The sequence below is a fragment of the Pseudophryne corroboree genome, chromosome 6 (assembly GCF_028390025.1).
Source record: "Pseudophryne corroboree isolate aPseCor3 chromosome 6, aPseCor3.hap2, whole genome shotgun sequence".
Taxonomy (NCBI): Eukaryota; Metazoa; Chordata; class Amphibia; order Anura; family Myobatrachidae; genus Pseudophryne; species Pseudophryne corroboree.
In genome coordinates, this window is record NC_086449.1 from 195,990,794 (window position 1) to 196,012,899 (window position 22,106).

A 22,106-nucleotide genomic window follows, 5' to 3' on the forward strand; every position below is an offset into this window, starting at 1 on the left:
TACAAGTTCTCCTATGAGAATACCGGGAGTAGTAACCGTATACTCACCCTGTCTCTTGTCTCAAATATGCCTGATTTTGAATGACTTGTACACAAATGATCATATGTTGACACAACTTTTTTCTGCACTATAGTGCCTTTTTCTTGGTGTACTTTACAGATACCTCTATATCTTCAGTGTATATTTTTACATATGTCACCTGGCTATCACTAATTAGAAACTTGGTTTCAGCTCCACTAGCTGATTACAGCATTCTGTGATAGGACAGTTTAATTATTCTTGATACACAGTATCATTGTAGCACTTTTTTGAACTAGTACTTTGGCCATAATGGCATTCAGATTATTAGCCACATAAGGTCTCAGTGGCAACACTGTTTCTGATTATAGTAATCCTTGTGTATATCTGTTTTGACTACAATTATATCTAGTTCTCTGTCTAAGGGCCTAATTCAGATCTGTTCGCTCGCTAGCTATTTTTTTGCAGCGCTGCGAACAGATAGTCTCCGCCTATAGGGGAGTGTATTTTAGCTTTGCAAGTGTGCGAACGCTTTTGCAGCCGCCCTGTACAAAAACAGCTTGTGCAGTTTCTGAGTAGCTCTGACCTTACTCAGCCGCTGCGATCACTTAAGCCTATTCGAGCCCGGAATTGATGTCAGACACCCGCCGTGCAAACACTTTGACACGCCTGCGTTTTTCCAACCACTCCCAGAAAACGGTCAGTTGCCCCCCACAAAAACACTCTCTACCTGTCAATCTCCTTGCGAACGGCTGTGCGAATGGTTTAGTCGCTAGAACCAGTGCACAACAACGATCCGCTTCGTAACCGCACAGCGCACCTGCGCCTTGCAGTGCATGCGCAGTAGTTACCTGATCGCTGCGCAGCGAAAAATGCTAGCGAGCGAACAGATCTGAATTAGGCCCTACGTGAGACAGAGAACCACTATACGGTTTTGGATTACAGTTAACTATATATTGTGCAACAGTGATCCTTAGGGTAGTTTGTATTTATGCACATGTAAAACAAGCTGTACAGAGTTGTATATAGGTATTGACCTTGAATTCCTCGCCACATATTGCCCAATGAGGGGCGTAAAAATATGATTTTTGCACACTGTGCAATAATGGCTACTATATAGATTTTAAATTCCTTCTACTTTTGTGTGCTTTGCTCATTGTTGGTTTAATCTGTGTACCTGTTACACTATACTCCCACAACACCATTTAAATCTGTATGTGTTTTATGAACAAATTAGTTTAACTCCAGAACTTAATCTACCTATTTATTTCCAATTTCCGGACTCTCATTGGTTATTCAGTGATTATTTCCCACGGCAGTTTTCCAACTGGTGGGAATTATCCTTTCACTGTCTAATGCCAAAAGCAGACCCATCTTTACTGCTTCTTCCTCTATCCTTCTATCTTTCTGAACTCTCCTCAACGATTCAGGAGTGGTGCACATCAGTGACCTACTATCATACCATACTGCATATGCCCAACCCCGTCCAATCTTGGAAGCCATTCAGTATAGGGCCGAGCCAGTGGGTGGTATTCATGTGACCGGCGGTCTGCTGACCGACAGTCACATGACCTCCTCCACCATCCCGCCCGCTCAGTATCCCGATGGTCGGCATGCCGACCAACAGGGACTATTTCCACTCGTGGGTGTCCACGACACCCATAGAGTGGGAATAGAACCTGAGCCCGCAGCGTGGCGAGCCCGCAAGGGGCTTGCTGAACTCGCCCCTCCCCGCCGGGATCCCGGCATCGGTATGCTGCCGGGATCCCGGCGTCGGTAAGCTGACCGGCGGTCAGCCATACTACACCCGAGCCAGTATCTGGTGGGAGACCCCCAGTGAATACTCTGTAGTAGGTTAACATCCAGTCTAATGTTGACAGCAGATTCACTTTTTGGTTCTATTGTTATTCTTCAGCCACTCTAGGCTACACTTACCAGTCACATGTTGTTTGTGAGTTCAGGAGAATTATACATTGTACATTAACTTTTATCAGGACAGCATCATTTGACGTCAAATAAAGCAGGTGTGCAGATTATGGTAGAAGGATCTATCTAGATTCTACTGTTGATTATTGCCCAATGAGGGGCACAAGAATGTGATACATGTTATCCCAATTCTCCGTTTACTGCCTAGATTGATTTTATTCTTTAGGAGACATTATTTTAAAGTAATAAGTAAAAGTTATGCTTTAATATCTTTAATCAGACATATTATATTGTTCTTTTTAAGAGTGCACCAAAAAAGGAGTCTTTTTACTTTTCCCTTTTGATCTTTGTACACAGTAAGCAATTACTGACTTCTTGGTGCACCACCAACAGTGGGAATGTAGGGATTTGTACCCCATTATTTCACAAATGTTGGTTTATACTAATTATTTCCAAAAAAATACTAATAACCAGTGCGGAAGCAAACCTGCTTTTTTCTTAACTTATGGAACTTGCCTGCTGTCTGTCTTATGCCTAAAGCTGGGTACGCACTGGAGTGATGTCAGGCCAATTTGCCATTTCATGATGACAAATCCCCTACATCGCTCAGTGTGTACGGCTGATTGCACGCTCCCTAGCAACGGACGCTAGGTTTGATATGCTGCATATCAAACCTAGCGATATCCATCCTTCATTAAAGTCGTCCCAGTGTGTACACAGAATCTGGGCTCAAGAGCATTTTTTCCAATGTTGGAATGAATGCCCATCTCTCCAATGTGCACCCAGCTTTAGTTCAAGTTCACTACCTACTGAGTCGGCATTATCCAACAAACTTAAATACTGGGGGCTCACTACTGGTTGTCTCTAGTTGGGCCTGGATCAGAAGAAACTGGGTCCGAGAACAAATCCAGGCAGAGTCCTGGCTTTCAACCACAAAATGTCAGTGTGACATCAGTGCTGGTCTCTGCCAACTGCACTGAACGGTTCTAGGAAAATCCTGGTTCGTGATCTGCCTTTTGCAGTATTAAAAACACTGACAGAACAAATAGGCGACTATATTTGTACATACTCATACAGATCAGACAAAGTTTTTGGTAATATATTTATTATAGGCAAAGATAATACATCTGAAGATTCCAGAGGTACAGATTATAAGGACTGAAGGCTTCTGATGGTAGATTTACCCTCCCCACCATCACATTGGAGTGTTTGCTGTAAGGAGCAGGGTGCTTACACACACTCCGTATAGGAAATGAATGAGGCGGAGAAGCCCGACACCGCAAGAGGATGCTGTTTGATCACATCACATTCAAATATAAAATAAATATGAAAAGTTAGGACAGGTGAAGAGGCACAGGCAGGAGGCAGACCCACAGCTGGACACACGCAACCTCTCTACCGGAGCAACATGCAGGTCTTCTCATTAAAAGCTTTTTATATTCCCTGTCCATTGCTCGTATACATGTATAATGTAGTCTCCACAGCAACAGATTCATTTACTTTGGCAGTTATAACATTTTTCACATTTGTTTTTATAATTTATACTTAAATTCATACAAAGACATTGAGTGGTTTGTACCAGTAGAGATGAAGTGCAACAGACAGACCAGTGCTCCGGCAGAGAGGAGATCACTTCTCCAGAATCAATCCCCCCCACAAAAGGCAAATTCTTAAAAGGTGACCTGGGTTATGGCTTTGGGTGCCAGTTCCAACTAGCTGCATGGAACTTGCATGGCTCATATCGGCAGATGGCACAGTTACAGGCTGCCGGTCTGGTAAGTATTCATAGCATGCTAGGCAGTCTCATTGCAACCGGTATAAGCCGATTTTTTAATGTGAAGAAAAATATTTTCTAGAGAAAAATAGCTGGCTAATTATTGTTAGAAAATAAACTATATCATATCTTTCTGGTTATATAACCTGAAGAAATAGACTACAATACAGTATGTAATGCAGCATCTGGCTGATTGGCTGGAGATTGGTTCCACAATGGGACTGACCCACTGAATCTTTTGTTGCTAAATTAAAATGTACAGTTCATTCACCTAAATCACAGACTGGGGTTTCTCCAGAAAGCATCACAGGTACCACAAAGCATCATGGGATAAAAGCAGGGATCTTACTGCAGGTGAAGCCCACAGGAGACACGGGGGAGATACATCTATTTGTGACCCATGCCCTGCAGACCCTTCTTTGGATGAAGGGGGTTACTAGAATGAAAGTAAACCATTTCTTTTTGGCACATTCTGCAGGGTGACAGGATCCGGATATGTCGGCGGTGGCTCTCTGCCAGGACCAACTTCTCATCGCGTTTCCCTCACACACCGGCTGCATGAGTTGGGGTACTGGGTTGTTTTAGGCCCATAGTAGAACAGAGCCATCCAGCAAAATCCACCTCTTCCAACTCTGCGGTCTTAATGAAACTGTGAACCTGAGAGTGGGGAAATGCATAGAATGAAAGGCAAAAATGAACTTTGTTTACGCACAAAATCAATAAAACCTATGACAATAACAATATGGCAAGTAGGAAAGTGAAGCCGTACAATATCAACAAGTGATACATTAATCCACTTATTGTCCTGGATTCTGTTCTTCCCTTTCCTTCATTGTAGTGCAGGTACAAAAGTGCACTGAACATGGGACCTAATTCAGACCTGATCGCAGCAGCAAATTTGTTTGCTAATGGGCAAAACCATGTGCACTGCAGGGGGTCAGATATAACACGTGCAGAGAGAGTTAGATTTGGGTAGGTTATATTGTTTCCGTGCAGGGTAAATACTGGCTGCTTTATTTTGACACTGCAATTTAGATTTCGGTTTTAACACACCCCACCCAAATCTAACTCTCTCTGCACATGTTATATCTGCCCCCCCCCCCCCTTCTTCAGCTGTCAATGAGTGGCCATCAATGCCACTTAGATCCCTTAGAATCCCTAAGAATGTAAGCTCTCACGAGTAGGGCCCTCTTCCCTCATGTGCTTATACTATTCTTACTTTAATAATCCTCAACTGCCCAGATCCCGCAGTTTTTTGGCCACCTGGAACTTATCTCATGTTTACTGGTGTAGTTATGCTTAGTTACCCTGTACTTGTCCTATATTGTCTTCAACTGTAAGTCACTGTTTTCCTGTTTTGATTATGTGCGTATGTACTCTGTAATTGGGCGATGCAGAACCCTTGTGGCGCCATATAAATAAAGGATAATAATAATAATAATAATAATAATAATAATGCAGATGTTCAGTGTAAGGTGAAAAGAAAATTTAGTTTTTATTTTTTTCTGCAGAGAATGGTGGGTTCATATATTTTACACTTGTAACAAATCCCATTGAACTGGTTCTAGCACTTGCTGGAATGTGACATTCTATTACCTGAAGGAAGAGGATCACATGACTGTAATAGGTGCAGATCCCTACATTCAGTTCTGTGGTCCTGCTAACTAGGGGTAGGAGTAAATATTCAGCTAACCAAACCTTTTCTTTCACAAGCTGCTATATTTTTCTATTAAATAAGGATTGTGTAAGCTAGGCAGAGCTGATTATATACACCAGTTTTCAGACATCTCATGTTACTGGTATAAAGCTGCTGCAATGTTGCTTGGATAATGATGGGTATAAAACCAAGCATACAGATGGGAACGCTGCGGCTGTATACACAATGCAAGTCACTGCAATGGCCCCGAAGGTGTTTGAGGTTAGTGTCCCTATAGAAGAATGCACTGCCTTTCAGAAATCAATGGAAAAAAGGTTATTACCATAAGCTGTTTGAGATCCGCTCTATCTGCTGGATTTTTCACCAAGCTGGAAAATTAAAAACAACACCACTGATTACAAGACTGTAAGCTTAAATAAAATGTCCACTAGTTTTAGTTTCATTTGTATCTTGCAAAAGATGAACTTAAACTTCTCTGCAGCCCTATGGCTGGAATTACAGATCGCCCCTAAGCTGCAATGCATCTATCACTATGGGAGTGATGAGGCTCTGCAGATGCCTAGCTGATTGCCCTCTATGCGGACGACCTGCTGCTGTTTTTGCAAGACTATACTGTGTCCATGCCACAACTTCTACAGGTGAAAGAGGAGTTTGGTAGATTTCCTGGCCTTCTCATAAATTGGTCCAAGTCATTTATAATGCCAGTCATTGGCTCCCCTCCTGCTGCTCCAAAAATGTCCTTGCCCTTGTGCTGGACTAGCCAATTTAAATACCTCGGCATACAGATCACTAATGATCCCTCCGATTTCATCCCCTTTAAATCTCGACCCATTAACGCAACAAATTATACGTAAATTTAAATCATGGTGTAAACGTCCATTGGCGGTTACCGGCAGGGTCAACCTTGTTAAAATGATATTGCTGCCCAAGATTCTGTATATACTCTTGCAATCTCTTGTCTATATATTTCCCTCATTCTTTAGGAAACTGAATAGTATTCTCTCTTCACTGATTTGGGACAACGGGTGACCCCGACTGCAGATAGATATTCTCACCAGACCTAGGGCGGAAGGTGGACTAGCGCTCCCCAACTTCCAACTATATTATTATGCTGCTCAGTTTACGCACCTCAGGCTTTGGCTACAGGACACTGATGTGCAGTCCTTGCAGCTACTTCCCTGATTTTTCACCTGTGCATGTTTTGCCGAGCGGGAATTTATCCCCCTTCTCTCCTCCCATTGTTTTTCAGGCTGCAAAAATTTGGCAGGCGTTGCGAGTGCTCACTAAGTTTGATGGTTTTGATCCGGATACTCCCCTCTGGTACTCTCGCTGGCTCCCTGAGCTAAAGTCTCTTGCTGGGCGTGGTGCATGGGCCCCCAAATCTGTGATTTCTTTGTCCCAACTCTATAGTGGTGGTACACTGAAATCCTTCCAGCAATTGTGGGATGAGTTTGGTTTGCCAACTCGTATTTCTACCGTTTCCTCCAGCTTTGTCACGTACTGCGGACTCAGTTCGGGAACTCTCCTCCTGCAATTCTCCCGTTTGTAATTAAGACTTTTGTATTTAATCTTAGCCACAATAGGACAAGTTCCCTCTCCTACCTACATCTCCTTGCCTTGCATCACACTGGCCCACTCTCTCGCTTACGTGCGAAGCTGGAGGTCGACCTGGGCACGGTGGATGAGAAGGAATGGGAACTTGCTATGGCATACCCACGTGCCGTTACCAAATCTCTTAGGTTTCAGCAGATACAGGTTTTCATATTTCATAGGACTTATACGACACCAGTTGGACTTGCTGGGTTTGTAGGTGGGCGCTCTGACGCCTGCCCTAAATGCGCAATTGCCCAGGGTACTTTCTGGCATCTTGTATGGACATGTCCTATTATACAGTCCTTTTGGTCTCAGGTCAGGTCGGTTCTGGAAAATACTGGGATACCCCTGAGAGTATTAACCCCTAAATTGCGTGTACTGGGAATAGTGGGCTCTGTTTCCCTTTCAAGTAGGGAGGAATTATAGGTTCATAATGTCTGTGCTTTGGCCAAGGTGTGTATTACACGACTTTGGATGGATCCTAAAGGACACACTTTTTCCTCCTTCAGGGCACTGGTGAATGACTATCTCTAAGGAACATTTTGTTTACATGCAACATAATGCCAGTTCTAAATTTGGGAAAATATGGTCTCCCTGGCAAGAATCTTTATAACCTTTTTAGCCTTCTTTGAACCTGTAGCAACGTCCTTGGGTTTGGTTCTTTGGAGCTTGTTCTTCCCAATTACTCTCGTTATACTTGCAGTACACTTTTCCCTCTGTACCTTCCATACGTTTGTGTTTCTATATATGTTTTGGTTTTTTTTTCCTTGTAGGCATTTGCCTGCTTTATTTGGTTAGGTTGTGTTTTAAAAGTATATTGCACCCGATGATATATTTGTGTACAGATTTGATATATCATTTATTGTTATTGCAAGTATCCTAGTACTATACATATGTTTCTGACATGCTTTCTATGAAAATGATGACGCACTGTAATGTATGTGTACCACGCGACTTGTAACATGTTTGGTTGTTTATGCCATCTATCATCTGTACCTGACACTTTTCAGTGAATAAAAAAAAAGTTTGCTCTATTAAGGTACTGTATCATGAAACCATATTTTAATGGGCATGCAATACTGATTTTAAGCAGCAGGTGGCACTTACGTAAAAACTACATTATGCATGTGTGTCCTCTGATTAGCAAACATCGTGAACTGCACATACAGCTCATTACATAAACCGTACATACATCAGAAGTTGCACATATATATTCAATTTGAAATGTGTACCATGTAATAAAAATGTATTATAAATGGTCAGCGTGCCCTCTCCCCAAATCCCTAACAAGTCCCAGCAAAAGACAGGTCAAGCAGAATTTTATATTCGGAGACCCCATCAAGCATGAGGTTCCTCTGCTTCAATATAGACCAGTCTAATCACAAATAATGTCCAAGAAGTGTTCTCCCCAGACTACCAGCTCAAACCTAAACCGAGCTGGGTGTCTACCCACCCCTCGTTCCCTGGATGCTGGGGTAATTGCTACTCTGTATTGCTATCCCAGTATTACATGTGTATTCTCACGAACATGCACTAAACTGTACCGGTCTTTGGCTGATTAGCCAGCAAACATCTCACCCCCATCTCTTAGCTAATATTTGTACATGGATCAGTCCCTATAGACCGTTATTCCGTTTTCTGCTTAGAAATAGATGAGCAACATCATTTACACCTCTAGCTAAATGGGTATCTATGATTAGATACTGGAATATGGAGTACCATCTGGATGCTAGAAATAATTCACTTGCATAAGTAACACAGCACAGGGCACACTGCCAGCCCTCCTTCATGCACTCTTGCATAATATGAGCGGCATGTGGTGGTGAAACTCACCATTTATTCACAAAGTCCTGGAACTCTGCTCCAAACACTCTGATAGGCAACTTGGGAGGAGGCTGTAGATGGAGAAATACAAGGCACACGCAATGATCATCATATTGTAACAACACTGCAACATGAAACGACTGTAAAACAAGTACATGAGACTGTAGCACACAGCAATAGAGGGACTGCACCAGATGTCTTCACTCTGACACATCTGAACTTCCATTATTTAGAGAGATGTCAGGTAAAGAAAGTCCTTTTTAGCAGTAACAAATATACACTACATTTTTAAAACACAAGCAGGTGTAGGCAGATAACTAGAAAACGAACTTTATGGTAAGAACTTACCTTTGTTAAAACTTTCTGCGAGGTACACTGGGCTCCACAAGGAAAGACATAGGGGTGTAGAGTAGGATCTTGATCCGAGGCACCAACAGGCTCAAAAGCTTTGACAGTTCCCAGAATGCATAGCGCCGCCTCCTCTATAACCCCGCCTCCCTGCACAGGAGCTCAGTTTTTAGTTAACCAGCCCAATGCAGTAGCAGGCAAAATAGACGACAACGGTTAGTAGCCACATACACCACACTCTCACGACAGGAGAAGTGTCAGCGGCTAATGCCATACCAACCCAAAGACGCTAAGTGCATCAGGGTGGCCGCCTTGTGGAGCCCAGTGTACCTCGCAGAAAGAGTTTTAACAAAGGTAAGTTCTTACCATAAAACTTGTTTTCTGCTGCGGGGTACACTGGGCTCCACAAGGAAAGACATTGGGGATTTCCTAAAGCAGTTCCTTATGGGAGGGGACGCACTGTAGCGGGCACAAGAACCCGGCATCCAAAGGAAGCATCCTGGGAAGCGGCAGTATCGAAGGCATAGAACCTTATGAACGTGTTCACTGAGGACCACGTAGTCGCCTTGCACTATTGTTCAAGGGTCGCACCACGGCGGGCCGCCCAAGAAGGTCAAACAGAGAATGGGCCGTAATGTGAGCAGGAGCTGATAGACCAGCCTTCACATAAGCATGTGCAATCACCATTCTAATCCATCTGGCCAAAGTTTGCTTGTGAGCAGGCCAGCCCCGTTTGTGAAATCCAAACAGCACAAAGAGAGAATCAGATTTCCTAATAGAAGCAGTTCTCTTCACATAGATACGGAGAGCCCGTACCACAACCAAAGACCGCTCTTTGGGAGACAGATCAGGAGAAACAAGTGCCGGAACCACAATCTCCTGGTTAAGGTGGAACGAAGAAACCACCTTAGGCAAATAACCGGGACGAGTCCTAAGAATTGCCCGGTCACGGTGAAATATCAGATATGGGGAACTACAAGACAAGGCACCCAAATCCGACACTCTTCTAGCTGAAGCAATAGCCAGCAGAAACACCACCTTAAGGGAAAGCCACTTAAGATCAGCTGAACCAAGAGGTTCAAACGGAGACTCTTGTAACGGCTCCAAAACCACCAACAAGTCCCAAGGAGCCACAAGCGTGACATAGGGAGGTTGGATACACAAAACACCCTGAGTGAAGGTATGCACATCAGGTAAGGTCGCACTCTCTCTGAAACCACACCGACAAGGCAGATATTTGAACCTTGAGGTAGGCCAGACGCAGGCCTAAGTCCAGGCCCTGCTGAAGAAAGGCCAATAGCTTGGCTATACTAAACTTGGAAGTGTCATAATCGTTAGATGCGCACCAAACAAAGTAAGAATGCCAGACCCTATAGTAAATCCGAGCAGAAGCCAGTTTCCGGGCCCGCAACATAGTTTGAATGACCGCCTCAGAAAACCCTTTAGCCCTCAAGACGGAAGCTTCAAGAGCCACGCCGTCAAAGACAGCCGGGCTAGGTCCTGGTAGACACAGGGGCCTTGAACGAGGAGGTCTGGGCGTTGTGGAAGTAGAATTGGACACTCGGACGATAGGCCCTGCAGGTCTGAGAACCAGTGCCTTCTGGGCCACGCTGGAGCTATGAGAAGCAGAATTCCTCTCTTTCTTGCTTGAACTTCCGAATTACCCTGGGCAGGAGTGACACCGGAGGGAACACGTACGGCAGCCGAAACCTCCACGGCACCGCCAGCGCATCCACGAATGCTGCTTGAGGATCCCTTGTCCTTGCTTCTTAGACCGGAACCTTATGATTGTGTCGAGACGCCATCAGATCTACGTCTGGAAGGCCCCACTTTTCCACTAGGAGTTGAAACACTTCTGGATGGAGGCCCCACTCTCCGGTGTGTACGTCCTGACGACTGAGAAAGTCCGCTTCCCAATTCAGGACCCCCGGAATGAATATTGCCGATATGGCCGGTAGATGGCGTTCCGCCCAATGTAGAATCCGCGAGACTTCCTTCATTGCCAAACGGCTTCGAGTGCCGCCTTGATGATTTATGTAAGCCACTGTGGTGGCGTTGTCCGACTGTACTTGAACAGGACGGTTCTGAATTAAATGCTGGGCCAGGTTAAACGCATTGAAGACCGCCCGCAATTCCAGAATGTTGATCGAGAGGAGATATTCCTCCTTGGTCCACCGACCCTGAAGGGAGTGTTGCTCCAGCACCGCTCCCCAACCTCTTAGACTGGCATCTGTCGTCAACAGGACCCAGTTGGATATCCAGAAGGGACGGCCCCTGCACAATCGTTGGTCCTGGAGCCACCAGTGCAGCGACAGACGGACCTCCGGAGTCAATGAGATCATGTGAGACCTGATCCGGTGAGGCAGGCCGTCCCACTTAGCTAGAATTAGCCTCTGGAGGGGGCGAGAATGGAAATGAGCATACTCCACCATGTCGAATGCTGACACCATGAGGCCCAGCACCTGCATCGCCGAATGTATCGACACTTGTGGACGAGAAAGGAAGCAATGAATCCTGTCCTGAAGCTTCAGGACTTTCTCCTGAGACAAGAACAACCGCTGGTTGTGAGTGTCCAATAGCGCTCACAGGTGCACCATGCTCTGAGCAGGGACCAGGGAGGATTTCTTCCAGTTGATGAGCCACCCGTGGGCTTGTAGAAACGGGACAGTCATATCCAGATGACGTAGGAGAATTTCTGAGGAATTTGCCAGGATTAACAAGTCGTCCAGATACGGCAGTACCCTGACCCCTTGACGGCGGAGTGCCACCGTCATCACCGCCATAACTTTGGTGAAGACTCGCGGAGCCGTAGTTAAACCAAAAGGTAACGCCTGAAACTGGTAATGGAGGTTGCCAATCGCAAATCTCAGGTATTGCTGATGTGACACTGCTATAGGAATATGCAGGTAAGCATCCTGTATGTCCAGGGAGACCATGTAGTCCCCAGGTTCCAAGGCCAGAACTATAGAGCGAAGGGTTTCCATACAGAACTTGGAAACTTTCACAAACCTGTTCAATGCCTTGAGGTTGTACCTCCAGAATACCTCCAGGGTTTTTCTAGAGTCCAGATCCACGGACCAGGATCTGAGCCACAATATCCGGCGTGCCAGGACTGATGTAGTAGAGGCCTTGGCTGCTAGGATACCGGCATCAGAAGCCGCCTCTTTAATATAGTGAGAAGCTGTGACAATATATGACAAGCATTGTCTAGCATGGTCAGAAGAGATTCAGCTTCTAACTCCAGGGCCCATGCTTCAATAGCCTCTGCAGCCCATGTTGCTGAAATAGTGGGCCTTTGTGCAGCACCCGTGAGGGTGTAAATCGCTTTCAAACAACCCCCCACACGTTTATCCGTAGGCTCTTTTAGAGACGTGATGGTAGTGACAGGTAGAGCTGAGGAAACCACCATCCTAGCCACATGTGAGTCTACTGGAGGAGGCGTTTCCCAATTTTTAGAAAGCTCTGGCGCGAGGGGATAGCGAGGCAACATCTTCTTTTGAGGCACAAACTTCTCTCCGGGGTTTCCCCAGGGTTCCTGACGTATATCCACTAGGTGGTCAGAGTGAGGTAAAACTTGTTTAATCACCTTCTGACGCTTGAACCTATCTGGTTTCTTAGGAGGGGCGGATGGCTCGGGATCATCCGTAATCTGTAAAATTAACTTAATAGCCTCCAAAAGATCAGGAACATCCACATGTAAAACTACCCTCCCCATCAGCAGTATCTGTGTCAGAATCTGTGGGGTCAGTGTAAGCGCCATCTTCATCAGACGAGGTGTCAGTGACAGCAGTGGATTGTGAGCAGATAAGAGCTCGCTTAGAGGACCCCTTGGTCTTAGGCGAGCGAGGGTCAGACTTTTTAGTAGTCAAGGACTGGTTCAATGTCTTCAATTGAGCAGATAAATTGTCCACCCACGGCGGGTTAGCTGCAGAGACCACATATGGTTGCACCGGCATAGGAAGTCCCATAGGGGGTGTTAGTTATTAACGAACGTATGTAGAAGCGTGGAGAAAGTAGCCCACGGCGGGTCATTATGTACCCCCGTTGCCACAGTCCCACTGGGGGGCAAGGAGCCCCCAGAACCAGAGCCCACAGCTGCTATAGTCTCCTCATAGGTATCTGTGGCTTCAGCAACACCGGCAGTGTGTTCAGCCACAGAACAATTACCTTCAGAAGCAGACATGATCTAACTTGCAGTATCAGGTAACACAGTACAATTGGCAGCAGCACAATACCTCTTACCCAAACCCCTGCGCAGTGTAGTCAGCACAAGCAGAGATACAGGAGAGATATGGTGACTAAAATCACAGAGAAAAATACGTATTAGAGTATATCTTGTGAAAATCCTATATAATTATCAAACCTGACGCACCAAGCCCCCTCAGGTTATAGAATATAGGGATAGCAATTGAGTGAGAGACACGAAATGGAAACCACTCAGCAAGCTAATGCACACACATATAGTCACAGTTAAACAATGCAGACGTTATTACTAACAATAACACTGCACTGGACCAGCTTATATAGCTATGTAGTCAATAGATATAACACTGCATAGTAAGAACTGGATGTATATCACAGGGTACTTGTACCAGAGAACCCTGACTAAATGCACTCTTTCTTAACTAACACTGTCTAATTGACATGTAGAATACCCAAGGGTCATGTAAAGTCACAGCGCTGACAACCAGGCGGCTTTACACAGGAGGATTTGCCCAAGCAGTCCCAGGAACAGTGTAGCTGAGAGAAATGGCGCCCAAACACTGACAGGGAGTGAGGGAGAGACAGATATGCAGCTCCAGGACGGGAACATTTGGTGGAAATGGCGCCTTGAGGCTGGGGGAGGGGCTCCAGGTCTAAGCCTTAGCCCCCTGCTGGCAAAATCACCGGGTACTGCGGGCTACTAGTAAAACGGTTTTAAGGGAAAACCTGACCTGCACCCATGCCCTGGTGATCTAGAGGGATCGCCTGTACAGCCACAGTGTCCACCGCCAGCGCGTGCGGCCCGCCTCCCACTGACTGCGCCGGATTGCGATAAAGTATGGGTCCCGCGAACGGGACCCACTCACCACCCCCCGAAGTGCGGCCACGCGATCCCGGAGAGCCCCCGTCGTGTCTGCCTGACCTTAGAAGAAAACCGGAGCCTCCTGCTGTAGTTACCCGGCAACCAGGGTTCGGGAGTGTACAGCGCCGCTGGGGAGAGCCGGAGCTGCAGCCGTGAATGTCACTAGACATGTACACACTGCTGCAGCCCTTGAAGTCTTCACTTTTCTTCTCAAAAAGCTCTTCTAAGGGCTGCCCAGATCAGCCCCTCTGTCATGTGCCTGCTATCTGCGGCACCAACTACAAAACTGAGCTCCTGTGTAGGGAGGTGGGGTTATAGAGGTGACGCTCTGCATTCTGGGAACAGACAAAGCTTTTGAGCCTGTTGGTGCCTCGGATCAAGATCCTACTCTACACCCCTATGTCTTTCCTTGTGGAGCCCAGTGTACCCCGCAGCAGAAATATCTGTGACACAAGATAGAAATGAAGTTACATATTGCGGTTTTAAGCAAATCCTTTATAAATGCCCACGTGACTGTCTTACACATGAGCCCTGTCTGACACTGCCATTGTGTTAAGTACAAATACATCTATTAATTTTTGTCCCATATTATATTAGGTGTTTGTGGGGACAGTGCATGAGATCCTGGTGGGAATCTCTGGAGCTTTGGGCCTTTAGAGACATGGGACCCGATTAATGTTTGTAAGCAAAGCAAAAAACGCAAGTACTGGGCAAAACCATGTTGCACTGCAGGTGGGGCAGATGTAACATGTGCAAACAGATTTAGATTGGGGGGGTGTTTCAAATTGAAACTAAAGTGGCAGTGTAAAAATAAAGCAGTCTAACATTTGTGGGCTACGTGCAAAAGCAACCAGTATTTACTCTTCACGGAAAAAAATCTAAATGTATTTAGATTCCACTGCCTGGGCGTCACTCTTGACTCCTCCCTCTCCTTTGCACCCTACATCCTCCAAGCTCTGGCGCAATCTTGTCGTTTCCAGCTACGCAACATTGCTCGCATCAGGCCATTTCTCTTCCAGAGTGCAACTAAACTTATCATCCACTCACTGGTCATCTCGCGACTCGACTACTGCAATGTTCTCCTCACTGGCCTCACTTGCTCCCTCCTCGCGCCCCTCCAATCTGTCCTCAACTCCGCAGCTAGGCTCATCTTCCTCTCCCGCCGCTCCACTTCTGCCACTCCCCTTCGACAAAATCTACAATGGCTCCCATTCCCCTACAGAATCCTCTTCAAACTCCTCACCCTCACATACAAGGCCATCGCTAATTCCACTGCTCTCTACATCTCCAACCTCCTCTCCCTTCATACTCCCTCCCGCCAATTACGGTCAGCTGATGACCATCGCCTCTCCTCTGCCTTGGTCACTGCTTCCCATGCATGAGCTCAGGATTTTGCCCGTGCTGCCCCCCTTCAGTGGAACGCGCTCCCCCGCTCCATTAGACTCTCCCCGACCATGCAAAACCCACCCGTAACCCTCCAATGCATAACCTAGTCCTTAGGCTGCTCCTCCATCCCACTGCCTCATGCCTTGAACATCTCTGCTTTGTTTGCATACTGCCATCAGGCTACCTCCCGCTTGCTTGCACCTCATGTCATCTTTCTGTCGCCCCTTCCCACTAGATTGTTAGCTCTTCAGAGCAGGGCCCTTTTTCCTCTTGTTGTCTAAGCCCTCTTCTTGACACATTTCAGTCAGCGACCATCTTTACCTGCTTTTTCTCCTACTGGTAAAGGCTCCTCTCTATCTATGGCTGCCAGCCCCAAGTAGTACAATGATTACTCCCTCGCTACTTACATCTTAGCTGCATTAAGTATGAGAATTGTGGTGCTCTTTGTTACCTGCACTACATTTTTGTTATTTATTTACTGTTTTGCTAAGTTTTGTCTACCTGTACTGTCCTTTGTATGGCGCTGCGAAACACTTGTGGCGCCCTATAAATAAAATGTAATAATAAGAATAAGAATTTGCTGCCCTTGCATGGTAACATGGTTTGTTCCAGACATAGTTACTTGCTTTTTTTTGCTTTACTTACAAACATGAAGCAGGCCCACGGCCAGGTTACAACTGGAAACCATTTGTCATCACCCCAGACTGCAGTGTACACCTATATGAAATATGTGCATGGTATAGTTCGGGCTAGTGTTGTATGGCAAGTGAGGCTTGGGGAAACAAATACAAATTCATTAAGTCTGACAGTTTATAAATGCTGTGTTTGTGCACCGGGAGGTAGCGAATGTGCACGGGAGACGTTGGCGCACATGTGGATTTTGAAAATTTCTTGTTACTTTACCTCATTCACAATATAATCCAGCAACTCAAAAATGGCCATTGGAGGTCGGCTGTCCGGACCATAGGCTGAAATAATACAAAAAAGGAGGTACTGTATTTAGTGTGTAAGAAAACCACAAGACCCTTCACTTTCCAGCACAGATAAAATGACATGTAAAATTCTAATAGAAAACCTTATATTTAATACCACTGAAAATATTGGTATAAACCTGAAAAGACAGATCAGAACACATTTCTGCCAGCAATAAATCAATATGCTCTAGTTTGTGAAACACTCGCTTTTAATTGGTGAAAGGTAAATGCACTGTACAAAGCGAAAAACACAGGATTTAGGAGACGTCAGAGATTGCATCTAAATTTAAACTGCAACTGATTCAGCCTTTACATTTAACTGCTATATCGCCAAAGACCTGCCGCTTCCGTGAAATCGGAAGCTATTACATAAACCCCATAGTTTTAAACTACAATCATCAACCGGTTAACCCTCTACCCCATATGTACTGTACTGGTAGGAGATCATCTGTCCTCTGCTGCTTCGAGTACCATCTCACTATCCAGGCCAAGGTAAGACTGATTCTGCATATAGGCCCAGTGTCTAACCTGGCCATACAGGTGGTGGCCAAAATGGATTAAATCCATCCCTCCAGCAGTAACTGGATCACTCATAGCTGCACTAAAACAGATATTGGAAGTTGAACACACACAGTTTGATTGCAGTCATCTTTGTGCTTGATTCTAACTCTTAGGGGGCAATACAATTAGCATCAAAGGCACAATGTGTTAAATGGGGGGGGGGAAGGTTTGTGAATTCAATTATTCTACATGGAGAAGAAACATAGCAGGCAGTACAGCGACTCTCAATAGGCAGGGATATTCAACATCAGGTCTGCCAACGGTTGAGGAACTACACATCTCATCATGCCAAAGTTTTGCTATTAAGACATGTTAAAATTATGGACAGACATGCTGAAATGTGAAGTTCCACAACCGCTGGAGTGCCGCATGTGTAATGCCCCTGATCTAAGGTGACACTTACAGCTGATGGGTCGTCCCGGTGGCCTGGGATAAGGAGACAGCTCAGATGATGCAGGGTCTCCCTCTACAGAACAGCCAAAGATCTGCTCCAGCTCCTTGGCATCAGGAGGGGGAATTGGGTACCGCCCAATAGCCATTTCTACCAGCGAGAGTCCCATGCTCCAGATATCAGACTGTACGGAATAGTGTGTGCCCTGTAGCCGCTCCGGCTGTGAGAGGAGATTAAAGCATGATTTTCAGATCGTAGACAGGTCAGAGATGGTGATACAAAAATACTGGATAACAAGCCTTAGGTGGTGTTATTAACATTAACCAATATAGGCTATAAATAAAATCACACCCTGTATTCCTTCCTTTACACAAGACTCCAGCAGATGTCACCACTATACAACTGATAAATGTACATATTCACAGTATGGTATGCGGAACTGCACACCCCAGCAACACAGAGTTAAACGGCTTTTTGCAATAAATCAGAATGTCTCTAAGAGAGACAAAGCAAGTGTACCCCCACCCAGAATGTATCGGAGAGCTGTTATTACACACACACAGCCTCAGTGTGGGAGGACACTCTAACGCTCCATCTGCTGCGTGACACACAACGTGAGCAAATGTGATCCGGTGTGCCGGGAGAATACAGCTTGTATGCCACATAGCAATTTGAGAAAATGACATAACACACGGGTAAAACACAAGGCTCTGTTTAGACTCTGCAGTACTCTGTAACCGTGTCTGCGTGCAAAGTGCAAAGAGGAGAACATGCAGAAACAGAGTGCAAGAATAGGAATCCCTTACATGCTAACGGGCACTAGGACACTCACAGACATGTAGGATCTTGTCCCCACAAAGGAATTGGCCATAGAGTCTATAAGCTGTCCGCTGACTCCAAAGTCACACAGTTTAATTTCACCTCTGGAGTTCACAAGAATATTAGATGGCTTCACATCTGCAACACAGGAAACAAATCACATGTATTAGGGAAACTGAAAGAGAGGAATAGAACTGCTGTGGTGCCTTAACTGATGTTTACCATGGCGCCATTGCTGAAGGGTCAGTTCACTCCATATACATACCTGTGTAAGCCCTGTATTTAGAGAATTCTCTTCTCAAACAATATGTCTCTGTTACTAGGAGACAGATGCTCTAAAAGATTTACCCACGGGAGCAATTACAGCACTTGTGGATTAACGCTGCTGCTGCAATACAGAACAACTCAGTTATCCCATTCTCAGCCTCTCTGGTTTTCCATAGTGAAACACTGAAGGAAGATACATACAAAATACACGGCGATCTAAGTATATTACTCTTATTCCATAGATTGGACCTAGAGCAAATAACTCACAGCAATATGGCTGAGCCTTATTTATGGAAAGGTGTAAAGTACATGTTTCAGATTCTCTCTCTCACAGCCAGAGCCTGTATAAATCAGTATTTTCTTCCCTTCAATCACAAACAGCAAAAGAACATGCCACAGCAGTTATGTAACAGTTCCGCTTCTGTACATATGTATTTCTCTTGACTATTTATTTGAATTGCTAGCCTTTCTTCTGCACACAGCTGCGCTAGGTCTGAGAACTAAGTATACAATATATACCACTATTCTCACAATTTACTAAGCCTTGGATGGAGAGAAAGTGGACGGAGATAAAGTACCAGCCAATGAGCTCCTAACTGTCATTTTTCTAACCCAGCATTTGGCATGGCAGGTAGGAGCTGATTGGCTGGTACTTTATCCCCAGCCAATTTATCTTTATCCAAGGCTTCGTAAATAGACCCCTAAAATCAGTAGTGCTCTGACTACTCCTTTCCTGACATTGTCATACTACTACAAAAGGTTTGGGATCATACTGTGGCACTAGTCAGACCCTCAACACTAAACACTTTTGGGACAGTTTGTGGGGTTTTAGGATTATAATCTTATTATTAATAGGTTTTTATTTGTTTGTTTTTTAAGGATTCAGTTACAGACGTTTTATGGCTGACTGACGTTAGCTGTAATGCAGTAATTCACCCCGCATTGTGTGCAGGGTAAAAAAAAAAGGAGCAAACCTATAACCTGTCCTTTTTGCGTCATATGGTGCAAAATGTATGGCGTGACTAAGATGTTCTGCAACAGGTAGAGATTTGCATCTTATTCACATTGTAGCCACCCAAAAAAGGAGATTTATGTCATGATAGACTTACCATGGTTAAATCTCTTTCTGCGAGGTACATTGGGTCCAAAGGGAAACATCAGGGTGTAGAGATGGATCTTGACCCAGGCACCCACAGGCTAAAGCTTTAGACTGTCCCAAGATGTATTGGTACCTCCTCTATAACCCCACCTTCGGGCACTGTGAGCTAATTTTCGTTAACCAGTCCAATGCAGGAGCAGGTAGAAGAGAAGGTAGATGTTAGTCACATAGAACCACGTTCTCACGATAGGAGAAGGGACTAGCGGCTAATGCCATTCAAACCGATAGAAGCTAGGTGCGTCAGGGCGGGCACCCTGTGGAACCAATGTACCTCGCAGAAAGAGCTTTAACAATGGTAAGTCTACCATAAATCTCCTTTTCTGCAGCAGGGTACATTGGTATTCCACAGGGAATAACATCGGGGATGTCCTAAAGCAGTTTCTCATGGGAAGGGACGCGCCGTAGCGGTTATGAGAACCCGGCGTCCAAAGCAAGCATCCTGGGAGGCGGAAGTATCAAAGGCATAAAACCTAATGAACGTGTTCACTGAGGACTTGCACAATTGTTCAGCGGACGTGCCTCAGCAGGCCGCCCAAGAAGGTCCAACGGACCGAGTAGAATGGGCTTTAATAGCAGCAGGAGCTGGAAGACCAGCCTGTGCATATGCTTGTGCAATCACCATTCTAATCCATCTGGGTAATGTTTGCTTGTTCGCAGGCCAGCCACGTTTGTGAAAACCAAAAAGTACAAAAAGGGTATCTGATCTCCTAATAGAGGCAGTCAAAGACCGTTCTTTGGATGACAAGCCAGAAGGGAGTAAAGCCGGAACCACAATCTCTTGGTTAAGGTGAAAAGATGACACCACCTTAGGCAAATAACCAGGGTCAGTTCTAAGAACTGCCTGGTCATGGTGAAATATCAGAAGGGTGGACGACAGGACAGAGCGCCTAGGTCTGACACTCATCTAGCAGAGGCAACAGCCAGTAGGAACAGTACCTTGACCGTGAGCCATTTAAGGTCCACTGACACAAGAGGTTCAAATGGGGACTGTTGCAGGGCATTCAGACCAACAAACAGATCACATTGAGCCACAGGAGGGACATAGGTAGGATGAATCCGTAAAACACCCTGAGTGAAAGTATGAACGTCAGGAATAGACGCAATTTTTCTCTGAAACCAAACCAACAAGGCAAAGATATGAACCTTGAGGGAGGCCAGACGAAGGCCTAAGTCCAGGCCTTGTTGCAAAAAAGCCAGAAGTCTGGAAATACTGAATTTTTAAGCATCGTAATTCTTAGTAATACACCAGGTGAAGTAAGAATTCCAGACCCTATAATAAATCCACGCAGAAGCCGGTTTGCGGGCCTTCAGCATAGTTTGGGTAACAGCTTCGGAAAATCCTTTGGCCCACAGGAGCGAAGCTTCAAGAGCCACGCCGTCAAAGCCAGTCTGGCCAGGTCCGGGTAGACACAAGGGCCCTGAACAAGGAGGTCTGGGCGTTGAGGAAGTAGAAGAGGACGCTCTATCGATAGACCCTGCAGGTCTGAGAACCAATGCCATCTGGGCCATGCTGGAGCGACTAGAAGTAGTAGTCCTCCTTGTTTGAACTTCTGTAGTACCCTGGGCAGGAGTGACACTGGAGGGAACACGTAGGGCAGCCAAAAGTTCCATGGAATTGCCAGTGCGTCCATGAACGCTGCTTGAGGATCCCTGGTTCTTGATTCGAAGACCAGAACTTTGTGATTGTGTCGAGACGCCATCAGGTCTACATCTGGTATACCCCACTTGTCCACTAGGAGTTGAAAGACTTCCTGATGAAGACTCCACTCTCCGGCGTGCACGTCCTGACGACTGAGGAAATCCGCTTCCCAGTTGAGAACTCCCGGAATGAATACTGCAGACATTGCTGGCAGATGGCGTTCTGCCCAACGAAGGATTTTTTACACTTCCATCATTGCTATGCGGCTTCGAGTGTCGCCTTGATGTTTTATGTACGCCACCGTGGTGGCGTTGTCTGACCGTAGTTAAACAGGCCTGTTCTGTATCAGAGGCAGGGCGAAAGACATCGCATTGAATACTGCCCGCAATTCCAGAATGTTTATCGGGAGGAGCGATTCCTCCTTGGTCCACCGACCCTGGAAAGAATGTTGCTCTAACACCGCACCCCAACCCCTCAGACTGGCGTCCGTAGTCAGTAGGACCCAGTTCGGGATCCAGAAGGGATGGCCCCTGCTCAACTGATGGTCCTGTAGCCACCAGGTCAGTGACAGACGAACCTCCGGAGTCAAGGAGATCATAGGAGACCTGATCCGATGAGGAAGGCCATCCCACTTGGAAAGGATTAACCTCTGTAGAGGGCGGGAATTAAATGAAGCGTACTCTACCATGTTGAAAGCTGACACCA

General features: G+C 45.7%; 1 protein-coding gene across 1 annotated transcript in view; it reads right to left on the reverse strand.

The window, feature by feature from the left end:
- Positions 1–3,032: 3,032 nt before the first annotated feature.
- Positions 3,033–22,106, reverse strand: part of MAP2K1 (mitogen-activated protein kinase kinase 1) — a 72,366-nt gene continuing 53,292 nt past the window's right edge. The window contains exons 6-11 of the mRNA XM_063925572.1: positions 18,350–18,474; positions 17,530–17,737; positions 16,495–16,559; positions 8,802–8,863; positions 5,698–5,743; positions 3,033–4,375 (exon numbers count right to left, since the gene is read on the reverse strand). Coding sequence (XP_063781642.1) covers positions 4,262–4,375; positions 5,698–5,743; positions 8,802–8,863; positions 16,495–16,559; positions 17,530–17,737; positions 18,350–18,474 — 620 coding nt within the window. The 3' untranslated portion in view covers positions 3,033–4,261. The remainder of the gene's footprint in view (positions 4,376–5,697; positions 5,744–8,801; positions 8,864–16,494; positions 16,560–17,529; positions 17,738–18,349; positions 18,475–22,106) is intronic.